This window comes from Artemia franciscana, unplaced genomic scaffold (genome assembly GCF_032884065.1).
Source record: "Artemia franciscana unplaced genomic scaffold, ASM3288406v1 Scaffold_898, whole genome shotgun sequence".
Taxonomy (NCBI): Eukaryota; Metazoa; Arthropoda; class Branchiopoda; order Anostraca; family Artemiidae; genus Artemia; species Artemia franciscana.
Window position 1 is genome coordinate 228,476 of NW_027068936.1, and position 24,651 is coordinate 253,126.

Here is a 24,651-nt window from a genome sequence, read left to right on the forward strand (position 1 = left end):
GTCAACATCACGGTAGGGTATAATATAAGTAATTTCTTAGACAACACTGAATAGTATAAAACGTTGTCCTTCACGGCTTTTGCTTTCTATCTATATCCAAATAATTCTTAAGATTCTCTAACTATCAGTATCAACACCTGTGCCTTTTCTTTTATCTCTGTCTATATCATTGTCTTTATCCTTATTTTCATCTATGCAACTTTACATCTATGCATCCCTCTATCTCTCTGTATATACCTTTTTATCTTTATCTCTCTCTCTCTCTCTCTCTCTCTCTCTCTCTCTCTCTCTCTCTCTCTCTCTCTCTCTCTCTCTCTCTCTCTCTCTCTCTCTCTCTCTCTCTCTCCTCCTCTCTCTCTCTCTCTCTCTCTCTCTTCTCTCTCTCTCTCTCTCTCTCTCTCCTCTCTCCTCTCTCTCTCTCTCTCTCTCTCTCTCCTCTCTCCTCTCCTCTCTCTCCTCACTCTCTTCTCTCTCATGGAGTTTTCAGCCCCTCCATCTCAAAAATAGAAGAAAGACCCATCCTTTGTGTACTTAGCACTAAAATGCAACGATACATCCCTTGAATTTTTTGGAAACCATTTTTTTTAAAAGATGCATCCTTATTTAGCTTTTTAGAGGTATGTACTTCATACTAGTGTCTAGTTTTTCCAGAAGAATCAGCTATTTAAACTATTCCCAAGGACGCCCTTGAAGACATATTAAGAGATAAAATTCAACATTTACCCAGCAGCGGCATTGTTTCCAAAGTATCCATCCGTAAAACAATGGGAATGACATTCCAAATTGAACACATTCCAGTAAGACTAGAGAAAAATATCTCTTCAACGATGGCTGAACGCAGGGACCTCAGCCTTGGCAAAAGCAGCATTACCTGAGTATGCCTGTCTGGGTTAACAGCGCAGAAGATTTACGGAATGCTCTCGTAGTTCCTTAGCAGCTTGAGCTTGCAGTTTTGAAATTTTTTGCTTCGAACTAATGTCTGATTCATCTATAATAAAAAAAAAATTCCAATTAAATCATACTAAATGACGAAATACCTTCTCCATCCCCCTGAATAATATTAGCTTTGCCTTTTGGTATAGATAATGTGCATATAGTGATTTCAAGCACTCCCCATTTTATTTCATAGTACACATTGCACTTCGCTTTGCTGTTAAAACGTGAAGAGATTATCACGTACAGAGATTATCACAAGAGGAGAGAGAAAAATATTCAAGAAAACTGGAGAAAACCACAAAGGTGGGACAAAAGTCCCGCGAAAAGGCGAAAATTAATAGCCCTTAAGGTGAAGAGAGCAAAGTCAGAAGAGAAACACACTTAGAAAACAAATGCAGAAATAGCTACAAGAGAGGAGAAAAAGTAAGACATCTTTTTTTTTATTTTTTTTTTATTGGGAATTATTTTACTTCTTAGATGATTGCTGTGTTTCATGACCAGCACAAATGCCACTTGATATGAATTTCAGTCAGAAGAGAAACCTAAGGCCAAAGATCCTCCTGAAATCTTGCGGTTTCTAGTATGAGTCATATTTTCTGATACGTTTTTACATAAGTATACACAAGCCCCCTCCCCACCATTTAAATGTGCTAATCCAAAAGTGATTCTTTCATAGATGCCAACTATTTGATTTATAGTCCGTCTTCAGGCTTTATTTCCTAGCTGAAGTCATAGTTATGAAATACATTATTGAACCTATGCCAACGTGTAAAATGCGTGTGATATGCAAGAAGTATTCAAATTTGGTTATTAGTTCTCTCATAAAAAGGAAGCTGGTTGGATTGCTGTTCATATTTACGCTTAAGGCCGTGACTAAGTGAACTGATGGAACTCGAAAATCCCACATTAAAATTGAAAAATTATATTTAAAAAGTACTCAAGTATTCATTGGCGGAAGATACCGCTTTTAATATCAGATCGTAGCTTCTTGAAGATGCTGCAAAATGTTTGCTAGGATTGTGCTAGGAAGCTGGTTGGATTGCTGTTCATATTTACGCTTAAGGCCGTACTGATGTAACTCAAAAATCCCACGTTAAAATTGAAAAATTATATTTAAAAAGTACTCAAGTATTCATTGGCGGAAGATACCGCTTTTAATATCAGGTCGTAGCTTCTTGAAGATGCTGCAAAATGTTTGCTAGGATTGTGCTCTATTTCCTCTAATTGCTAAGAAATCTTAGAAAATGTCTAGCTCTTTTTCACAAGTGTACTCTATAAAGGATATTGCTTTTAGAACAAAATCGGTACTATCCTGAGCAGAAGACAATAGCCTGTAAGATGATTGCAACCATTTTTCGATGTATTTTCCTGTTTTTGAACAGTCCCATAGATTATTTTCAGCTACCTGAAATTTTTACAAGTTTTTTGCCAAAAAGAATCGTTTCAGATCACCCTAGAGACCAAATTGACAAGCTGGTATAATTAACCTGCTATTTCCGCCAATGAATAAGTGCTATTTGAAGGGTTTTTGACAATCGACGGTCTCTAGAGAATTGAAAGATAGAACTTAATCACGGCCTTAATTCAGGTGTTTTAGAAGGGGCGACTAATTTGAAAAACAATTTTTTAGAATAAGAATAAATAAAATTTATGTTTAGGTTAAAACTTATCAAAAGTTGATTTTAACAGTTACTGCAAAATGAATCACGGAAAAAAGAGGATCCAAGTATTAAAAAAAAATTACAAAATTATATTAAAATCATTGAATATTCGAACTGTGTGTTAGGAGGGTCGTTAAACATTTCTTCACCAGTATTTTTTTTTTATATGCCTTTATACAAGTCAGGTCATCTTACTTTTGATTTGTTCATAAAGGCCCTGTGTGGCCATATTCAGGCCTTTTAGGCCTGTTAAGATAAGACTCTCTAAAGACTAAATCAAGAGTTATAATTACATGGTATATTGTGATACATGGAGCTATAATTACGTGACGTATTGTCACATGTCACATTGTCTCATGATAAATAGAGAGTAACTGACGAATATTAGAGAGAAATATAGAGAGAAAACTGCGAATATTAGAGAGAAATATAGAGAGAAAACTACAAATAGTGCCTTTAATAATTAAACTTATTTATTATTAAAGATAATTTAATCATAAATTACATTTAAAATAATAAATGACTCTTTTTCACAAATCTACTTTTTAAAACAATAAAAAACTTTAGCGTAAAGAGGGAGACGTTGAGGAGGGGACAACTCCTTTCATATACGGAATAATTTCTGTTCGTTTTATGTTTTAATGTCGCTCCTTACTTGCAGTTAAAAAAACCTGTTTTTTTCCATTTAATTAAATAAAGAACACGTGGCAGAAAAAAAAGCAAAATAAAGCTGAGACACATACTACCAAATGGTTTAAGGGAGGTAAATTTTCTTTGAAGGTGTCGCTGTCTTTGGGAATCAGGGATATTGCTAATTTATAAGTTTTTACAAATGAAAACCTTGTCAAATTTAACCATACAGTTTAGTTTATTTATTTTATTGGTTCAATGCTGCAACACTGACCGAAATGTGATATTGCGATAAGAAATTCAATATTTTGAAGCAACCAAAAATTATCTTAAAGTATAACTACTTGCAATAAAACATATCCAACTTCAGCGCTTTATAGAAAAAAACATACCTGGATTAAGCAACACTACGAGTTTCAAGTATCCATAATCGCTATCATCAAGCTCTAGCTTAACGCAATTTGCAACAATGTCGTAGATCTTAACAATTTCTTTTGAAAGCTGAAAAGAAAGATAAAATATTAAAATCTTGAAAATAACATTTTGCTTAGTTGCTAGGTTTCTATATACTGAAACTTAGCTGCTAAGTTTCTATATATACTAAAAAAAAAACTAAGTTATACCTGAAGCAAACTGAGTTTACATCACAATACAGGCCTCCCTTTGGCCACTCAGCGCGTCCCCAGGTGGTAGATAGGGGAACGCTCTACTGATGTTTAGAGTACAGCCATAGGAGGCACGGACCAAGGGGGGAATAGTTCCTGGAGGTTCATAATGATAACTGGGGCAGTTTTGGACACCGGATCTATGGACAACGGTCTCTACAAAGGGCTGCAACAACCCTGTTAGGGCACACGGAAGACTGGGGACCTTGCAGTCAATTCTACTCCCATTTGAGGAGTAACTCCTCTCAAGGAAATTATAGTATAGTAAACGAAACAGCATTTCCACAAGATTCTGATTAATGGATATTTTTTGTGAGACTAGTCTGTTTAGGTGAGCGTTTCTGGACTGAAAAACATCTTTTTAGCTATTTAATTTACTATGAGTTACCTCCCCGTAGCAGCATAATATTTCTAGGCATGAATATATAATGAGTTGGAGGTAATAGGCTTGAGATGGTCTGTGCAGGATTTCAACCTTTGTTGATAGAAGCGCATCGGCAAGTGCTGAAAACCTTGGTGTAACCAAGATGGGCCCAGGATTGGAGAAAGCCTCCATTCAACAGAAGTCCCATTGAATATTTGCTGTCCGGTTCTAATTTAAGCATTTCAGTATAGACTTGAGAAGATATGCTGGTCTCCGTCCAGGACTGGTTCTGGGATCATTGTTTTTCCTGAAGCCAAAATAATTTGAATGACTGAAAGAATATGAAGAATGCAACTTGGACTGTTACAACGTTAAAAAATTACTATCCTATCGATATTTTGACTGACGAATTCAGACGCTTCGAACTGGACTTATTAGGAGATTTAGAAATTCACATCCATGAGGTAGAAAACATGAAATTAGGTGATAGAATTTATTTACTCAGGCAGGAAAGAGAGGGGACAGAGACAGGGAATAGGGCTCATGATGAATAAAGACGCTGCTAATTCCTCTTTAATTTGGGAGAGTATTCATAATAGAATGCTAATCGCTCATTTTACGACCAAATTACGGAGTATCAGTCATAGCAGTATATACCCATGTAAAAGCGATTGACAGAGATAGTAGTGACTCCAATGAATCTTATTTACAGTTAGACAGGGTATATTTATGGTATAGATATGGTGTTTGTATTAGAGTATTTTAACCCCTGGATCGGTAGAAAAAGAGATAGATGGTGTTCTAGCCTAGATGAATTCTGGTGCAAGATAAGAAAACAGAAATTGCTATAGACTGCTGGAACTTTGTAGGTATAACAATTTAGTTATAACCAATATAGTATTTGGTCATAAAATAGCTCATAAGTTAACTTGTTATTCAAATGATGGCGAGACAGATAACCTTATGGATTATATTATTGTAAACTGAAGACTGGTAGGATCAACATAGGATACTTGGGTATGTATGAGTGCTGCTATTGATGTTAAAGGCAAAGATAATCATCTAGTAGAGTCTAGGGCTAATTTAAAGCCCAATTTCGGAAGGGTAACTACCATCCGGCTAGCTAAAACGTTGAAATGAAATTTTGAGAGAGTTTCGAGGAACAGTTGAAAACTAGATTGGAGAGTTGAAAATTTGATAATGCATAAGATAGGTTGTCTTTCTGATTTCAAAGTAAATCTTTCTTAAAGTACTAAATAAAAAAAAACAAGTTTTTTTCAACTGAAAGTGAGGGGCAACATTAATACTTAAAACGAACAGAAATTAATACGTATAAGAGGGGGTCCCCCTTATCAATACCTCGCTTTTTACGCTAAAGTTCGAATTTTGTCCCAATTCATTAAGAATGACTCCTGAATCGCAAGGGCCACTTAATTAAAATAAATAGCTCTTTTAAAAGTACTAAAAAAAAACTTTAGGGTAAAGAGCGAGGTATTGACAAGGGGTATCCTCTTCATATACGCAATAATTTCTGTTTGTTTTAAGCCTTTATTAGGCTCCTTAATTTCAGTTGAAAAAAAATTGTTTTTTATTTAATTCTTGATTGTTTTTTAAATAATGCCTGGGATTCCGACTCCCCCTCCATGGCAAATTCCCTTCCTCTATCAAAATCCATCCATGGAAAAATACTACCACGATCCCCCCCCCCCCCCGCCAGAAAAATTTCCGTGAGAACGTCCGTATATTCCCAATTCCCAATAGCATAAACTATACGTTTATGCTATTCACGTTTGCGTGTATATATATATATAAACACGCAAACGTGATCCTTATTCTGGCAAAAAATACAAAATCCCACATTTTTGTTCATAGAGCAGGGTTCTCCCGTATACTGAATCTGATGGAGTGATTTTCATTAAGATCCCTTGATGTTTTAGGCGTATTTCCTCCGTTTTTAAAATATTGGACAAATTCTCTCAGGCTCGTAATTTTTGATGGGTGCCATTAAATTTGATGAATTTTATTTATTCTGAATGAGTATTAAATTTGATTCTTTGGGTGTATCTATTGTTATCAAGAGTTTCGGTTACTATTGCACCGCATCGCTCCCTACTTGCAGTTCATTACCACGAACTGTTTGATAAGTCAATCTTTACAGTTAATCTTACTATGTTAAGTTCTTAATAGCAGTATTTTAACGCCACCGTATGTTTTCCGCCACCTTTTAATTCAGGTAGGTCAGAAAAGACATAGATATAAACATAGACATAGACAAAAACATAGACATAGATATAGACTATTCTGACCTGTCTATTCTGACCCAACTATTCCTCTTGATGATGCAAGATTTCCTGGGTGGCGGAAAAAAAAACGGTGGCAGAAAATCGCGATGGCGTTAAAACACCCAATTCAACTTCGTGATACGAAAAACCTTATTTGCAAGCAAGACAATTTGAGTAAATAATTATGCTTAAATACTACCACTTCTCTAGGTCCCAACACTACTAATTAAGTTGTTGTTTTATTTATCGTTGTTGCTTCTTACCTATTTTTCTAATGTTCATCTAATTTTAAATTTTGTGCTTTTTCTTATACCATTTTTTTTTCATCGATAATCATCATTTTAATACGGGTGTAACTTTGCAGTGACAAGACAAATAGCCAATGAATGAGCTTGGTACAAATTTTCTTTTTAGAAGTATTTTTAGAAGCATTCATTTTTTAGATTATTTTTTATTATTTTTAGAAGTATCCCTTTAGAGTGGCCATGCTTGGCGTTAATCCACACAATTTTAGGGAGGGAGAGGGAGATTTTTCTGTAAACAGGATTGTCATTTTTTTCAATATCACTACTAAAAGAGACATGTTCAATGAAAATACCCCCTCCTCCACCTAATTTTTTCTTTCAAAATCTAGGGGAGGGGAGAAAATAATCTAGGTGGTACAAGCTTCTGTGTCCCCAACCCTCTAATTAACGCAACTTGTGGTCATATTTCAGTAAGGAAAAAAACATAACTATGTGTGTTTTGGGGTTTTAATATTGTAACAGATTTTTCAATAAAACGAAAAAAAAAGAAAATTTAAAATACCTCTTTGATTCGTTCAGGAAATTCTAAATTTGGTAATGTTTGAAGATGGCCAAGAAGTGTCATCAAAGAACCATGCACAGACAATTCTTCTTGACGCTGAGCCATCGCTAGAATAAACATTTCGGCCCAAGAATTTCTAAGCAAGGCGACTTGAACATCCTCACTGCAAGAGATTAAAAATATATTTTACTACATATCTACAAATTATATGTAACTAAAAAACTAAAACCCTGAGCAGTAACAAAGGAAGTTCAGCCAAGAACTGCGATGGGAGGTTGGGACCAGCCATTCTGTTTTATCGCACATCATTCCTGATTACCATCCATAGCAGGTACCCATTCATTCCCATAAATGGGTACCTTCCAGGTATCCCTTTAGAGATGAGTCGGCTCTGAATGAGCTTACTAAATCACGCCACTGACCCCCGCTCCAGACCAAATAATCGGCCAGACAAGGGATCAAACCCGTGCACCTCGGACAAAGGATTCCCAACGTAGCAAGTCAACCATTTAGCCAGAAAGACTATACCACTTAGCCTAGACTACAATTTTATTTTCCTCTGAAACTCAAGCTAATGAGAGAAGTTTTGGAATTGGTAACTTTGATTTATATTCTTTGTACCCCTGACTTTTGTCAAAAACAAATGTTAGATCTATATATGGATTCTTTCTTCTTTCCTTTTTTAAAAAGTCAATGCTTCCAAAATTTCCACGAGAGGGGGGTGGGTTGGAGTAGCTACTCCTGAGAGTTTGGTTTTTACTAGAATTCAAATGGGAATACGCAGGCTGATCTCTTTTGCTCCTCCATTATTAATTCAAACTTTGAATTATATTCTTTGTACCCCTGACTTTTGTCAAAAACAAATGTTAAATCTATATATGGATTCTTTCTTCTTTCCTTTTTTAAAAAGTCAATCCTTCCAAAATTTCCACGAGAGGGGGGTGGGTTGGAGTAGCTACTCCTGAGAGTTTGGTTTTTACTAGAATTCAAATGGGAGCATTTACAATTTTCCTCTTTGAATATATTTTGAGCACTTCATGGTTTCCCACCAGAAGGAGTGGGTTGTGGACCCCCTGCCCCCTCCCTCGCGGCACCCATGTATTTGGCCTTGACTTGAGAATTTCATTCTTCAATGAAACCCTATCTAATATAAAAATTCGCAGAAGACTGTTCTGTAATTTTTCACTGAGTAGGCAGTACCGGTTAAATTAGTAACATATATCTCTTCCTCATGGGTTATGAACTGTTTTTATTACCATTTTGTTAATTATCTCCCTTAGCTACTCACAAGTTCTTAAATCAACTACAGGAATTATATTACGTATATATTTAATGATTGCAAAAACAGGATTAAATATGACAATCAGATTTTGATCAGATCAAACATTCTAATTGCGTGCCAGATTCTTAAATTATCAAAAAGACTCGTTTTTAAGAGCTGAATTTCCAGCATTCACGGTTATTTTCAATTAAGAACTTTTCGTTTTTGGCAGGCGTCCAGCTGATTATACACTATATCTATAACCGTATGCACACTATTTTCTATGTGAACGTTTTCAATTTTTCACTTTAATAAATAAATATTTTTTAAACTTTAAGGAATAAATATGAGCAAACTGGCAATCCACAGTAATCTTTTTTCCTTTTTTTTTTAGTAAAGTGCAAATTGTGTTTTGGTTTTGAGAGGGCATGGGGGTTGTCAGTCCTACTCATGTCAATTTTTGCTCGTTTTGACTTTGACTCGGTTATTTATTGTAGTTGCTGTTTATTTTGAATTTAGTTTATTTACAGTAGTAATGTATTACTACTAAGTAGGTGAGTGCATTTGTGAGCGGAATACCTAGTATTTTTCTGTGAAATTTATCACTGTCTATTGAAAGGGTTTAACCCTATTTGAACTTTTATTTATCGGCATTTATTCTTCGTTTTATTTACTTTTACGTTAGTGTTTATTTCATTTAGTATATTTATGTGAATAAAATATATGCATATTTTATTTGTACTTTCAGTACACATCTCATAAATGTATCTTCTATTTCACTACTTCTCGAAGCATCGAAATTAAAGTTTTATCTAAAATACACATGATTCGTAAGTTTCCACTTAATCAATTCATACAGTAAGGTTTTCATTTCACTGTCCTTGGTACTTGAAATGTAACTTTGTCTTAATATGTTTAATATCAAGTTTGAGGTAGTCGACCATCTATTTGCAAAGCACAAGCAGTTACGGCTATAGACTACTAAATAAGTGTAAAAGTCGGACCATAAAAGGTCTAAAATAGGGTGGTGATTTGTGGTAGTGATACGCTTGACATCTAGTTGACTTAATTTCTGATAATTTTTGGCTTAGTGGAGTTCTACTTTTCTTTGAAAAACTTGTTTTGTGGGAATAGTATTTTTTAAATTACTAACTTGAAAAAGGGATTGATTGCTTTAGTAAAGGTGATTGCGCTGAAACACGTTACAGTCTTTCTTTTTTTCTTTTTTTTTTTGGTAGAAGAGCCATTTTTGACATCGTAGGAGAAATAACAAAAATTATGAGATTTCAAGGGATGAAGTTATGGCTTGAAGGCCAAAATCTGACTGTGGGTCTGCCTGACATACAGTATATCCAACTAGTACCTCTGCTACAACTTGGAACGAGACAACCTAATATTTTTCACAACATTCTATTATTTATTATTTACTTTTAATTATTATCACTTGAATTTTTCTACTGTTAATCTAATTTTGGATTCAAACGCAACTGACGCTCGTAATCCTGAAATAAAGTAATAAATGGTTTAGTTGACTATGGATGTATACAAAATTTGAAAAAACTGCTCCTTTAAAGAACCCCCTAGCATAAAATTCTCATGGTTTTCCTACTAGTTTCACTCGATTCCCGTATAAATCCCATAGTCTTCATCATGTGTGAATTCAAAGAGTAACTTAAGAGAGTGGGAACTGGAATTGGTGCCTACAAAAAAAAAATCGATGCCATCTAGCGTTTGGCGACACTTGGGAGTTTTTCAAGCTATATAATTCTTTTTCTTTCAGAAACTGTGATCAGGCACTTATTGAAAACCAATTTTACCAATTACATGAATTAATTTAACTATTCTTATTATTTCACTGAGAAAATGCCAAACGTTAATCGGCATTGATAGTTTTTTCTCTTTTTTTTTCAACACTGGCACCAGAACCCACCCTTATAAGTTACCAAAAGCCTTTGAGTAAGTTTTAAGCAGCGTGGGGCTATTCTACGCAAGATATACCCCTCCACGGACACACCCCAGTCCTTGAAGAAGGATTTTTCAGTTGGTTTTCTAAGTAAATCAGTTTAAATTAGTGTCACTTAATGAGAAAAATCGACTGGTGGAGAACCAACGTTCTGTTACTACTAACGAATTTGGGGAGAAAAAAGACTAACCTCAAACTAGAGAACATTGGTACAGACTTAATCCAATAAACTGTAAGAAACAGCAAACGCGAGGCACTTTCACAGATATGCTGAATTGTTGGGTTGACATTCAATCGCTCCGGGGCACTTAAGGGAAAGGCAACAGCTGAATCAGGTAAAATGGGTAAGAATGACTCATCTATTTCCTCTGTAGGATCTACGGAAAGGTTGTTGAGACCCTGCAAAGAGAATACGTTCAATCTATCCTTAAATATAACATCGATTTTGTGTTATTCCACTACACTGAGTAAAAGCCTAATTTTGAAAATATTCGATTGGTTGTAAAGTATAGGAATCTTTCAAAATATTCCTTGAAAAAAAAAAAAATCAGAAAAGTGAACCTTGATTGACGTCATGCTGGGGTTAAAGGCTCAAGATGCCGACCACTGAGAGTAATGTCACCATAGAGTCTCACGAAGTCATCGCTCATGAAAGGATACACACAACTCTCTTATTTTCTCCAAAACAAAAAGTGCTATATGTTTCATGATTACTTTTAAAAAATTAATTGATATAAAAATTACATAATAGGATTTCTTCAATAAATTTTCCTCTGCTGAATTCCATTCCTGTATTAATCGTTGAACCACCTATATTTTCATGTTTTTAAATTTGATATTTGGAGTTCCAAACATTATGCTATATAAAATTAATTTGTTAGGTATATAAAAATTAAAACAAAAAATAAATAAAAAACAAAGTTTAATCAATAGAGAATATTCAATAAAAATAATAAACTATCAATAAATAAAATAGAAATTCAATAAAATCAATATAAGTGCCACATTAGGTCCTAACCTTCTAAGCAGTTTTTTTTTTTCAGTATGGATTTTACTCGCTAGTTGACTGCTCACTAAGTCGTTATTGGGGTAATCGCATGTGTGATATATTGAAACTAAGGAGCCGTGACAAGTCTGTATCAGTGGAACATTGAGCTGTTTGACTATGATGATATGTAAGAAACTGTCAGAAATGTTCGGTTGCAAGGCGCCTCTTGTCTGCAGGAGCTTAAGCCACACTACTGGCAAATTTTTCACAGCAAATGACCAACAGATTGACCAACATTTATTCTTGTTTTGACAAACCAGCCATACCTCTCTTTAAGAACTTTCCTTTGGGGATAAAATGTTAAAAAGCACAATATCTTATTTATTTTTCCATAATGTTAGTTTTATTTCAATTATCTTTTTTACTAGTATATCTGAATTATTTTATATCTTACATCTCTTTCGATAAATAATTCTAGAGATCTCGACCTCAAAAATCAGTTTCAGTAAAATAACTATTACATACCCTGGATACACACACAAAGGCCTTCGTTAGATGTTCATCACAGGTTGGAGGTGTACCACCATTTGACCTAGAATTGTTGCATTCCCCATCAGTATCATCCACTTCACCCTTTAAACTCTCCTCTGAAAGAAATAACAGGTCAAAACTCAATTTCATGACTTAGAAAAAAGGAAGGGAAAATTCATTAATTATGTGCCATAGTCAAAAATACTAATTCAGGAGTTATGTGAAAAATATAAAATAGTAATTCAAGAATCCAGGATACCATGCAGCGTGCGCCACGCTCGATGGAAGCGTGCCAAATGCAGCACAAAGTGTTATTTGAGCTGTAGCAGAGTGGAAGTAAGCCAAGCGTGGTGGAAAGAGTCGTTCTGGGATATGCATTCAGGGGTAGCAAGTACACAGCCCCTCGAAAAAAGCTTCAGGACAAGCAATATAAATTCACCTTGGCATAACAAAGGATTTAAAATTAGTATGCAAAACATCTTTTAAAGAAGAATGGACAATTCAAACAATTCATGTTGAATAATGTTGATGGAAAGTACTTAAAGATGATGACGAGATGATGAGGTATATATATATATATATATATATATATATATATATATATATATATATATATATAGCCAAAAGAAAACGTATTAACTTAGATTTACAAGGATTTCCTTACCAAAAACGGGATCGGGCTTATTCTCTCCTCCAGTGAAAAAAATAAGCCCCCAGAAAATTTCTTTTGAGGAAAGTCACCCCCCTCCCCCAAAATATTCCCCCGTGGGAATTTTTTTCGATTAGCCTGAAACTTATATGAAAGCCTGCTCCAGTCTAAAATGAGAATAAACAAAACATTGTTTACCCTCCAAAAAAACAAGAAAATCGCCAAAAACTTTTTTCAACCAACATCAAACAGAAAAGGGTATCTTAGAAACTCGAGATTGGGCTAATTCAATTTAAAATTGAGTTCTAGTGCCTTCCCTATTGGCCAAAAGCTACTTGAGGACAATCTGTCTCACCTTTGCTCTTTTTCTGCTATCTGTCCATCTTCTAATCCCTATGATATTGAATTTATTTTGTCCAAAAACTCTGAAATATCTAGTAAGTTTGCCTTCAGGGTCAATATCTTCCCCAAATCCAAGACCTTATCCAGGGAGGGAGTACCAAGTTTGGACTCCCTCCCCAAAAAAAACTTCTGCCTCGTCACAAGGTAAAAAAGTCGAATAAATAAATTGTTTGTGTTTCGTAAAGTTTCTATTTAACCCCCCCCCCCCAACAAAAAACCTGGATATACCCTTGACCATAGCTCCAGTGTTAACCTTTATCTTACCAACTATGATAACCCAATCCCCAGAAACCCAAACACGGGGACTTAAAATAAAATAAAAATGCGAAAGTAAATACTTCAAAACTTCAGCTCCGGGTCAAAATCAACCACAATGTGAATACAAAAGGGAGGATTGGGCCAGCAATCTTCAATTTACAACAATCCTTTAGTGTAATACGAGAAATTATATAAAGAAAATAATTACGATGCGTACATAAACTTTATAATAATTTAAATAAATTGAAACTTCATTTAAGGTTTTTTACTCAAAGTTTATCTTTTTAACTTCATATGTTACAAAAATTTATTAAAAAACATCTCAGGCTACTCCAGGGTGACCCACGGATCATGGGTTACCCACAAGTATTCTGCACCACATATTCAACCTTTATTTTGGAATATAGTTAGGGCAATCCAAAATTCTTTATTTTTTCATTATTTTATTTGTTTATGGCTGCTTAATTTTATGTGTGGTTGGAACTTTTCATGGGAAGGGGTAATTTCCTAGGAAGAATAAGCCGGGTACAACCCTGAACTATAGACAGTGTAGGGTCAAACAACAGTACTTTTTTTCTGCAACTATCTTACACTTTAGCCTACGCCTATGAGTGTTTTCTCAATTCTTATCCGAAAACCATGAAAAGATTTTTGAATAATGTTTTTTTTTTGTTCGTGGATGGGGGAATCCCTTCATAAAAACTTTCTCCGCTGTTCATTCCAGGGCAATACCCATCCACAGAAAATTGTTCATTGATTTATTCTTTTAATTCTAGTGAGTTTTGATTGCTAGTTCTTTGTGGGGTGGATAAGGCTCTCTCTTAAGAATACATCAAAAGTACAAAATCTAACTTCCGAGACATAAAAATCTGACATATGAGTTTCGAGGACATATTTAAAGAGATCCAATTTGGGAATTGAGAATTTTCTGAAAATAAACCATCATTAATTGTCTATGTTAAATAAACCCAATAAGAAATCGGACCTCATAAAAACTTATTAAAATGGTTTGAAAAGGACTACAATAGATATAAAATAAAGCTTACCCATAACACCACCATCATTCATTGAATTGAGATACGTGGGCATATTTTGTAAAGTATGTAAACGACCATTAGGAAAAGAAGAATCTAAAATTAAAATAATGTCAATTATTTCAACATATAAACTGAATCAATATATTATAGAAACTAAATTGTATAGTCAAAAATTTAGGTTATTAACTGAATTAGTTTACTTCATGAAAAATGCAATAACAAAGATTTAACGGCAACAAACTGAGAGAGTAAACGTGTATTCAAGTCAACAAAGCTAAGCAAGACGTAGACAAGTTAAACAGGACTTGACAGGTAAAAAAAGAATATATTGTCGAAGACCAAAAAAGATGATTTTTGAAAACGTAATATAGATGGTTCTTTTTTCCTCAATCCGCTATGATCGCCTACACTACACTGTAAAAGTTATTTATATTTTTACCAAGACTGTGGATTCGCTATAAGTTTTAACCGATTCCGACTCCACATATTTTCAATATACCGACTCCAACTCTGACTCGACTTCACTCAGCAAAAATTTAGGACTCCACGACTCCGACTCCACAGCTCTGATTTTTACCAACAGATAGTACAAGTGGACCTGTGCAATTGTGCTAATCCTATCCAGACCTTTGTGATTTTTTTTTAGAAACTAGTAGATTTGTAGAATTGGTCTAGATGAAATTCTAATATCTTGAGATTAACTAATTTTACTTAAAACTAGTATTATTTACCAAATTTTACTTAAAATTTATACTATTTACTAATTTAATTGTAAATTTAACAATTCTACCCAATGCCATTATATTTACAGCATAATTTATTGTAATTCCTGTAAACTTAATTTATTAAATTTTTCCTTGATTAACTTGAACATTAAAAAGGAAATTTAGTTAGCTAAAATTCCTGCTTAGTAAATTTGCAAAATATTGTAAATTTGTTATTAGGAAGGTTGTAGTAATACTCGTTTAAGACCTATCATGAAACTGATGTTTGGTTGTAAAATCACAATAAAAGCAACAGGGATTTAGAACGCATGTTCTCTTCAGTGACAATTCTTTTTTCCTAGATTAATTTGAATATTGCAAGGACAATTGGGTGAATTTACAAATCTTGGTTAACATATTTGCCAAATTTCTCGTAAATTAGCTTTAAAACACTTTAAATATTTAAAAAAATATTTAAATATTTAATATTAAAAAATTAATATTATTTATTTAAATATTTTTTGTTTTAAAAAAAGTTTTTAAAACACTTTAAATATTTAGGAACTTAATATTTCGAAAATTCTGTTTTGCCCTGGTTCTGTTTTTGCCAGTTCACCAAATTTTAAATATAAATTCAGGTTTTATTTGATAGGTCCAAATTCATTTCTGTTCTCAAAACCCTATTAGATACCAGTGATGGTGCTAGACCTGGGCAGGAGGGCAGCTTCCTCAAATTCCCAGTTCTTCTGATATCTCATTTTAAATCCCTTTTATTTTGTAATTTTAAACTCCTATGGCATACCTTACCCACCCACCCACCCCCCCCCCCCCAAAAAAATTATAAGGCTTAAAATCTCTACTGGTGGGCACGTCATCAGGGATCTGGTAAACAACCTTTAAAAGAATGCCTATGTGTTGTCTTTATTACTGCTCTTTGTTTTTCGAACGATTCTTCGTTGGCAATACTTGCTGTTGAATTCTCACCCCCGGCCTTTGATGCCAAGCCTACATTTGTATTCTGAGCTTTAGCAGTTTTAATCGTCGAGTCTTTTATACTGTTTTAGCATAAATTAATAGTGGTGAGCAATGTTGATTCATTACTCAACTAGCTTTAATGTGAATTTTAATTATGAGTAATCATAACCATTTTAATCCTTTCTCCGTGAGGACAGTTGTTCAAGTCCAGGTGTCGCTGGTTAGTTGGTTTGGGACGGAAGTCAGCGGTGTGACTCTCTAAGCTCAACCAGAGTCGACCCAGCTCTAAATGGGTACCTGGAGAAATCTGGGGGGGGGGGGTAAATACGGGAAGCCCCGGATTTGCCCACAACCACGCATTGTACTCCCGGCCAAAGACAGAGAGTCAGGAGATCGGTACCTGCACTACGCAGAATCTTGGGGAGAATGTGTAAAAAAAAAAAAAAAAAAAAAAAAAAAAAAAAAAAAAAAAAAAAAAAAAAAAAAAAAAAATTAATGATTCAATGATAATTAATAGCAATGATGATTATTTAATGTCAAGGTCCAAAGGTAAGCCACCGTTTCCTACCATTTTTCTTCAAATAGGAGTATTTGAGTATATAGGAACGATTTTACACAACTAAAGCTGAATATATATTTCACAGTATTTTCGAACTGCCTTAAGGTTTATATTCCCCTTGAAGCATTGGGTTTTGCGACTAGTCTTCTACTACAACTTGCAGCCGATGGACAATATACTTATACAGTGGATTCAATAGTTTCCAATTCGATTATTCATCAAACAAAACAAACACAAATTTGGTGCTCTGAAGTTCGGATTTTTGTTCCAATTCTTTAAGAATGACCCCTAAATCACAAAGGCCGTTTAATTAGAATAAATAGTTTTTTTGAAATTACTAAAACTACTACAGCTTAAAGAGCGAGGTATTGACGAAAGGGCAAAACCCCTCATATAAGTAATAACTTCTGTTCGTTTTAAGTTGTAATGTAGCTCTTTGCTTTCAGTTGAAAACACTTGTTTTGTTTTTTTTTATTTAACTTATGGTTGTTTTCAAATAATGCTGGGAAATCCAGCACCTCCTTCATGAAAATTATCTTCCCCAATGAAAAAATCCACCCACGTAAGCCCACCCCCCCCCCCCCCCATCAGAAAAAATCACCTTGAAAACTTTTGTATATTTCCCAATAACCAATACTATATTTAAACAATGGGCAAAGTTTATAGCTTGCAGCCCTTCCCCGGGGACCGTGATGGATTAAGTCGTCCTCTAAGACATAGTTATTAGATTTTTCGACTACGCTGAACAAGATGGCTATCTGGAAATTTGAACTGGTGACTTTAGGAAAAAATGAGCACGAGAGTGGGCCTAGTTTCCCTCCAGTTTGTTTGATCACTTCAAAAGGGCACTAGAACTTTTAATTTCCGTATGAATGGGCCCTCTCGTGACATTCTAGGACCACTGGGTTGATATAATCACCCATGGAACAAAATGCAACAAGAGCTAAGAGTTCATATGGCACTTGTGACGAGGCAAGAAGAGCTAAGAGCCAAGAGATCATATGGTATGAGCTCTAACAAAATTCTATGAATCAATAGATTGATTTAAAAAGGAAAATAAGAGGCTTAATTCCGGTCAGGATTTAAAATACGAGCTCTGAGTCACGATCTCCTTTTAAATATCAAAATTCATTAAGACCCGATCACCCACTCGTAAGTTATAATACTTAATTTTTTCTAATTATTCCTCTCTCTTTAACCTCCCAGATAGTCGAATCTGGGAAAACGGCTTTATCAAGTCAATTTGTGCAGCTCCCTGACACGCCTACCAATTTTCATCGTCCTAGCACGTCTAGAAGCACCAAACTCGCCAAATCACTGAACCCCTCCCCCAACTCCCCCAAAGAGAGCGAATCTAGTATGGTTCCGTCAATCACGTATCAAGGACATTTGCTTATTCCATCCAGCAAGCTTCATCCCGATTCCTCCACTCCAAGTGTTTTCCAGGATTTCCCCCTCCACCTCTCCCCAAAGTCAAAAGATCTGGTCAGGATTTGAAATAAGAGCTCTGAGACATGAATTCCTTCTAAATATCCAATTTCATTAAGATCTGACCACCTTTTCGTAAAATAAAAAGACCCCAATTTTCACATTTTCCAAAAATTCCAATTTCACCCTCCAACTCCCAGAAATGGCACAGGACCTCGTCGGAATTTAAAATTGGAGCTTTAAAGCACAAGATCCTTCTAAATGTCAAATTTCATCAAGATTTGGTCACCCTTTCGTAAGTTACAAATACCTCAATTTTCAAAATTACGCACCCCCCCAACTCCACCAAAGAGAGCGGATCTGGTCCGGTTATGTCAGTCACGTATCTTAGACAGATTTTTATTCTTCCCATCTAGTTTCATTCTGATCTAACCGGTTTTCGGTCTCGGTTTTCGATTTTCGGTCCCCCAACTCCCCTCCCCCCCAATTACGCTGGATTCGGTTCAGATTTAAAATAAGAGATCTGGGTTACCAGGTCCTTCTAAATATGAAGTTTCATGAGGATCCGATCGCTCCTTCGTATGTTGAAAATACGTCATTTTGTTCTAATTTTTAGAATTACCCCCCCCCAACTACCCCAAAGAGAGCAGATCCGTTCCAGTTATGTCAATCCTGTATCTAGGACTAGAGTTCTAGTGCCTTCCCTATAGGCCAAAAGCTACTTGAGGACAATCTGTCTCACCTTTGCTCTTTTTCTGCTATCTGTCCATCTTCTAATCCCTATGATATTGAATTTATTTTGTCCAAAAACTCTGAAATATCTAGTAAGTTTGCCTTCAGGGTCAATATCTTCCCCAAATCCAAGACCTTATCCAGGGAGGGAGTACCAAGTTTGGACCCCCTCCCCAAAAAAAACTTCTGCCTCGTCACAAGGTAAAAAAGTCGAATAAATAAATGGTTTGTTTTTCGTAAAGTTTCTATTTAACCCCCCCCCCCCCCAACAAAAAACCTGGATATACCCTTGACCATAGCTCCAGTGTTAACCTTTATCTTACCAACTATGATAACCCAATCCCCAGAAACCCAAACACGGGGACTTAAAATAAAATAAAAATGCGAAAATAAATACTTCAAAACTTCAGCTCCGGGTCAAAATCAACCACAATGTGAATACAAAAGGGAGGATTGGGCCAGCAATCTTCAATTTACAACAGTCCTTTAGTGTAATACGAGAAATTATATAAAGAAAATAATTACGATGCGTACATAAACTTTATAATAATTTAAATAAATTGAGACTTCATTTAAGGTTTTTTACTCAAAGTTTATCTTTTTAACTTCATATGTTACAAAAAACTATTAAAAAACATCTCATGCTACTCCAGGGTGACCCACGGATCATGGGTTATCCACAAGTATTCTGCACCACATATTTCACCTTATTTTGGAATATAGTTAGGGCAATCCAAAATTCTTTATTTTTTCATTATTTCATATGTTTATGGCTGCTTAATTTTATGTGTGGTTGGAACTTTTCATGGGAAGGGGTAATTTCCTAGGAAGAATAAGCCGGGTACAACCCTGAACTATAGACAGTGTAGGGTCAAACAACAGTACTTTTTTTCTGCAACTATCTTACACTTTACCTACGCGTATGAGTATTTTCTCAATTCTTATCCGAAAACCATGAAAAGATTTTTGAATAATGTTTTTTTTTTGTTCGTGGATGGGGGAATCCCTTCATAAAAACTTTCTCCGCTGTTCATTCCAGGGCAATACCCATCCATAGAAAATTGTTCCTTGATTTATTCTTTTAATTCTAGTGAGTTTTGATTGCTAGTTCTTTGTGGGGTGGATGAGGCTCTCTCTTAAGAATACATCAAAAGTACAAAATCTAACTTCCGAGACATAAAAATCTGACATATGAGTTTCGAGGACATATTTAAAGAGATCCAATTTGGGAATTGAGAATTTCCTGAAAATAAACCATCATTAATTGTCTATGTTAAATAAACCCAATAAGAAATCGGACCTCATAAAAACTTATTAAAATGGTTTGAAAAGGACTGCAATAGATATAAAATAAAGCTTACCCATAACACCACCATCATTCATTGAATTGAGATACGTGGGCATATTTTGTAAAGTATGTAAACGACCATTAGGAAAAGAAGAATCTAAAATTAAAATAATGCCAATTATTTCAACATACAAACTGAATCAATATATTATAGAAACTAAATTGTATAGTCAAAAATTTAGGTTATTAACTGAATTAGTTGACTTCATGAAAAATGCGATAACACAGATTTAACGGCAACAAACTGAGTGAGTAAACGTGTATTCAAGTCAACAAAGCTAAGCAAGACGTAGACAAGTTAAACAGGACTTGACAGGTAAAACAAGAATATATTGTCGAAGACCAAAAAAGATGATTTTTGAAAACGTAATATAGATGGCTCTTTTTTCCTCAATCCGCTATGATCGCCTAGACTACACTGTAAAAGTTATTTATATTTTTCCTATAATTAGTGATATTTTATAATTAAATTAGTGACTACTCACCCTTCCCGAACCAATTTTTTTTAATTTGTTTCTTTATATATTAAATTCGAATATCGTGTCCGGGAGAACAAAATATTAATGAAAGAATTATAAAAATGTTTCGAAACAAGTCAAAGAACTCGTGCTTGAATTAAAGTATTATGCCTAAATTTCTGGATAGTTCATATTAGTTCTTGCTAGCTCTTGGTAGTTCTTACCAGTTTTTCCTTTTCAAGGAATGTAAGACCCTACAGCTCTTGTAGGACCTCTTGTATAAGGTCCTTCATAGACTTTTTCGAAACGTGTTTATAACTTTTAGAAGTTCTTGGAACATTAGACTAGTAAATTCCTAGGCAGTTGGTCATACGTTAGCAATCCTTTATCAATTTTTTTTTGGTTCTAGCAAAGGATAAGCTACTCTGACGGTCCCACATTCACTTTAATTTGTTGAGCTTTGGTTAGTGTCACTAAAAAAAAGCAATAGATAATTTTGACGTAATTTTGGTTTCCTGGGGCTATTCATTGTATGTTGCTTCTTGTTTCATAGTTTAGCATATTTATAAGGCTAAGCAGCTTCCAAATTTGATTATTAATTCAGTTTTACTACCTTTAAAAAGTTTTTAAAACACTTTAAATATTTAGGAACTTAATATTTCGAAAATTCTGTTTAGCCCTGGTTCTGTTTTTGCCAGTTCAACAAATTTTAAATATAAATTCAGGTTTTATTTGATAGGTCCAAATTCATTTCTGTTCTCAAAACCCTATTAGATACCAGTGATGGTGCTAGACCTGGGCAGGAGGGCAGCTTCCTCAAATTCCCAGTTCTTCTGATATCTCATTTTAAATCCCTTTTATTTTGTAATTTTAAACTCCCATGACATACCTTACCCACCCCCCCCAAAAAAAAATTATAAGGCTTAAAATCTCTACTGGTGGGTACGTCATCAGTGATCTGGTAAACAACCTTTAAAAGAATGGCTATGTGTTGTCTTTATTACTGCTCTTTGTTTTTCGAACGATTCTTCGTTGGCAATACTTGCTGTTGAATTCTCACCCCCGGCCTTTGATGCCAAGCCTACATTTGTATTCTGAGCTTTAGCAGTTTTAATCGTCGAGTCTTTTATACTGTTTTAGCATAAATTAATAGTGGTGAGCAATGTTGATTCATTACTCAACTAGCTTTAATGTGAATTTTAATTATGAGTAATCATAACCATTTTAATCCTTTCTCCGTGAGGACAGTTGTTCAAGTCCAGGTGTCGCTGGTTAGTTGGTTTGGGACGGAAGTCAGCGGTGTGACTCTCTAAGCTCAGCCAGAGTCGACCCAGCTCTAAATGGGTACCTGGAGAAATCTGGGGGGGGGGGTAAATACGGGAAGCGCCGGATTTGCCCACAACCACGCATTGTACTCCCGGCAAAAGACAGAGAGTCAGGAGATCGGTACCTGCACTACGCAGAATCTTGGGGAGCATGTATAAAAAAAAAAAAAAAAAAAAAAAAAAAAAAAAAAAAAAAAAAAAAAAAAAAAAAAAATAGAATTAATGGTTCAATGATAATTAATAGCAATGATGATTATTTAATGTCAAGGTCCAAAGGTAAGCCACCGTTTCTTACCATTTTTCTTCAAATAGGAGTATTTGAGTATATAGGAACGATTTTACACAACTAAAGCTGAATATATGTTTCACAGTATTTTCGAACTGCCTTAAGGTTTATATTCCCCTTGAAGCATTGGGTTTTGCGACTAGTCTTCTACTACAACTTGCAGCCGATGGACAATATACTTATACAGTGGATTCAATAGTTTCCAATTCGATTATTCATCAAACAAAGCAAACACAAATTTGGTGCTCTGAAGTTCGGATTTTTGTTCCAATTCTTTAAGAATGACCCCTAAATCACAAAGGCCGTTTAATTAGAATAAATAGTTTTTTTGAAATTACTAAAACTACTACAGCTCAAAGAGCGAGGTATTGACGAAAGGGCAAAACCCCTCATATAAGTAATAACTTCTGTTCGTTTTAAGCTGTAATGTAGCTCCTTGCTTTCAGTTGAAAACACTTGTTTTTTTTTCTTTTATTTAATTTATGGTTGTTTTCAAATAATGCTGGGAAATCCAGCACCTCCTTCATGAAAATTATCTTCCCCCATGAAAAAATCCACCCACATAAGCCCACCCCCCCCCCCCATCAGAAAAAATCACCTTGAAAACTTTTGTATATTTCCCAATAACCAATACTATATATAAACAATGGGCAAAGTTCATAGCTTGCAGCCCTTCCCCGGGGACCGTGATGGATTAAGTCGTCCTCTAAGACATAGTTATTAAATTTTTCGACTACGCTGAACAAGATGGCTATCTGGAAATTTGAACTGGTGACTTTAGGAAAACATGAGCACGAGAGTGGGCCTAGTTTCCCTCCAATTTGTTTGATCACTTCAAAAGGGCACTAGAACTTTTAATTTCCGTATGAATGGGCCCTCTCGTGACATTCTAGGACCACTGGGTTGATATAATCACCCATGGAACAAAACACAACAAGAGCTAAGAGTTCATATGGCACTTGTGACGAGGCAAGAAGAGCTAAGAGCCAAGAGATCATATGGTATGAGCTCTAACAAAATTCTATGAATCAATAGATTGATTTAAAAAGGAAAATAAGAGGCTTAATTCCGGTCAGGATTTAAAATACGAGCTCTGAGTCACGATCTCCTTTTAAATATCAAAATTCATTAAGACCCGATCACCCACTCGTAAGTTATAATACTTAATTTTTTTCTAATTTTTCCCCTCCCTTTAACCTCCCAGATAGTCGAATCTGGGAAAACGGCTTTATCAAGTCAATTTGTGCAGCTCCCTGACACGCCTACCAATTTTCATCGTCCTAGCACGTCCAGAAGCACCGAACTCGCCAAATCACTGAACCCCTCCCCCAACTCCCCCAAAGAGAGCGAATCTAGTATGGTTCCGTCAATCACGTATCAAGGACATTTGCTTAATCTATCCAGCAAGCTTCATCCCGATTCCTCCACTCCAAGTGTTTTCCAGGATTTCCCCCTCCACCTCTCCCCAAAGTCAAAAGATCTGGTCAGGATTTGAAATAAGAGCTCTGAGACATGAATTCCTTCTAAATATCCAATTTCATTAAGATCTGACCACCTTTTCGTAAAATAAAAAGACCCCAATTTTCACATTTTCCGAGAATTCCAATTTCCCCCCTCCAACTCCCCCCAATGGCACAGGACCTGGTCGGAACTTAAAATTGGAGCTTTAAAGCACAAGATCCTTCTAAATATCAAATTTCATCAAGATTTGGTCACCCTTTTGTAAGTTACAAATACCTCAATTTTCAAAATTACGCACCCCCCCCCCCAACTCCACCAAAGAGAGCGGATCTGGTCCGGTTATGTCAGTCACGTATCTTAGACAGATTTTTATTCTTCCCATCTAGTTTCATTCTGATCTAACCGGTTTTCGGTCTCGGTTTTCGATTTTCGGTCCCCCAACTCCCCTCCCCCCCAATTACGCTGGATTCGGTTCAGATTTAAAATAAGAGATCTGAGTTACCAGGTCCTTCTAAATATGAAGTTTCATGAGGATCCGATCGCTCCTTCGTATGTTGAAAATACGTCATTTTGTTCTAATTTTTAGAATTACCCCCCCCCCCCCCCCAACTACCCCAAAGAGAGCAGATCCGTTCCAGTTATGTCAATCCTGTATCTAGGACTTGAGTTCTAGTGCCTTCCCTATAGGCCGAAAGCTACTTGAGGACAATCTGTCTCACCTTTGCTCTTTTTCTGCTATCTCTCCATCTTCTAATCCCTATGATATTGAATTTATTTTGTCCAAAAACTCTGAAATATCTAGTAAGTTTGCCTTCAGGGTCAATATCTTCCCCAAATCCAAGACCTTATCCAGGGAGGGAGTACCAAGTTTGGACTCCCTCCCCAAAAAAAACTTCTTCCTCGTCACAAGGTAAAAAAGTCGAATAAATAAATTGTTTGTG

The 24,651-nt window shown here is 35.3% G+C and overlaps 2 protein-coding genes across 13 annotated transcripts in view; one reads left to right on the plus strand and one right to left on the minus strand.

Moving 5' to 3' along the window:
• The window catches only part of LOC136043738 (orphan steroid hormone receptor 2-like), a 302,790-nt gene that overhangs the window by 188,111 nt on the left and 90,028 nt on the right, over positions 1–24,651 (plus strand). The window lies entirely within an intron of this gene.
• Positions 769–24,651, minus strand: part of LOC136043737 (orphan steroid hormone receptor 2-like) — a 97,265-nt gene continuing 73,382 nt past the window's right edge. For 2 of the 5 annotated variants that reach the window (XM_065728647.1, XM_065728646.1), the window contains 7 exons: positions 20,194–20,277; positions 14,444–14,527; positions 12,083–12,204; positions 10,760–10,968; positions 7,346–7,508; positions 3,620–3,728; positions 772–988 (listed from right to left, as the gene is read on the minus strand). In XM_065728647.1, the coding sequence (XP_065584719.1) occupies positions 891–988; positions 3,620–3,728; positions 7,346–7,508; positions 10,760–10,968; positions 12,083–12,204; positions 14,444–14,527; positions 20,194–20,277 (869 nt within the window). In that variant the 3' untranslated portion in view covers positions 772–890. Of the gene's footprint in view, positions 989–3,619; positions 3,729–7,345; positions 7,509–10,759; positions 10,969–12,082; positions 12,205–14,443; positions 14,528–20,193; positions 20,278–24,651 lie in introns of all 5 variants that reach the window. The other 3 variants (XM_065728648.1, XM_065728650.1, XM_065728651.1) reach the window with 3 other exon arrangements.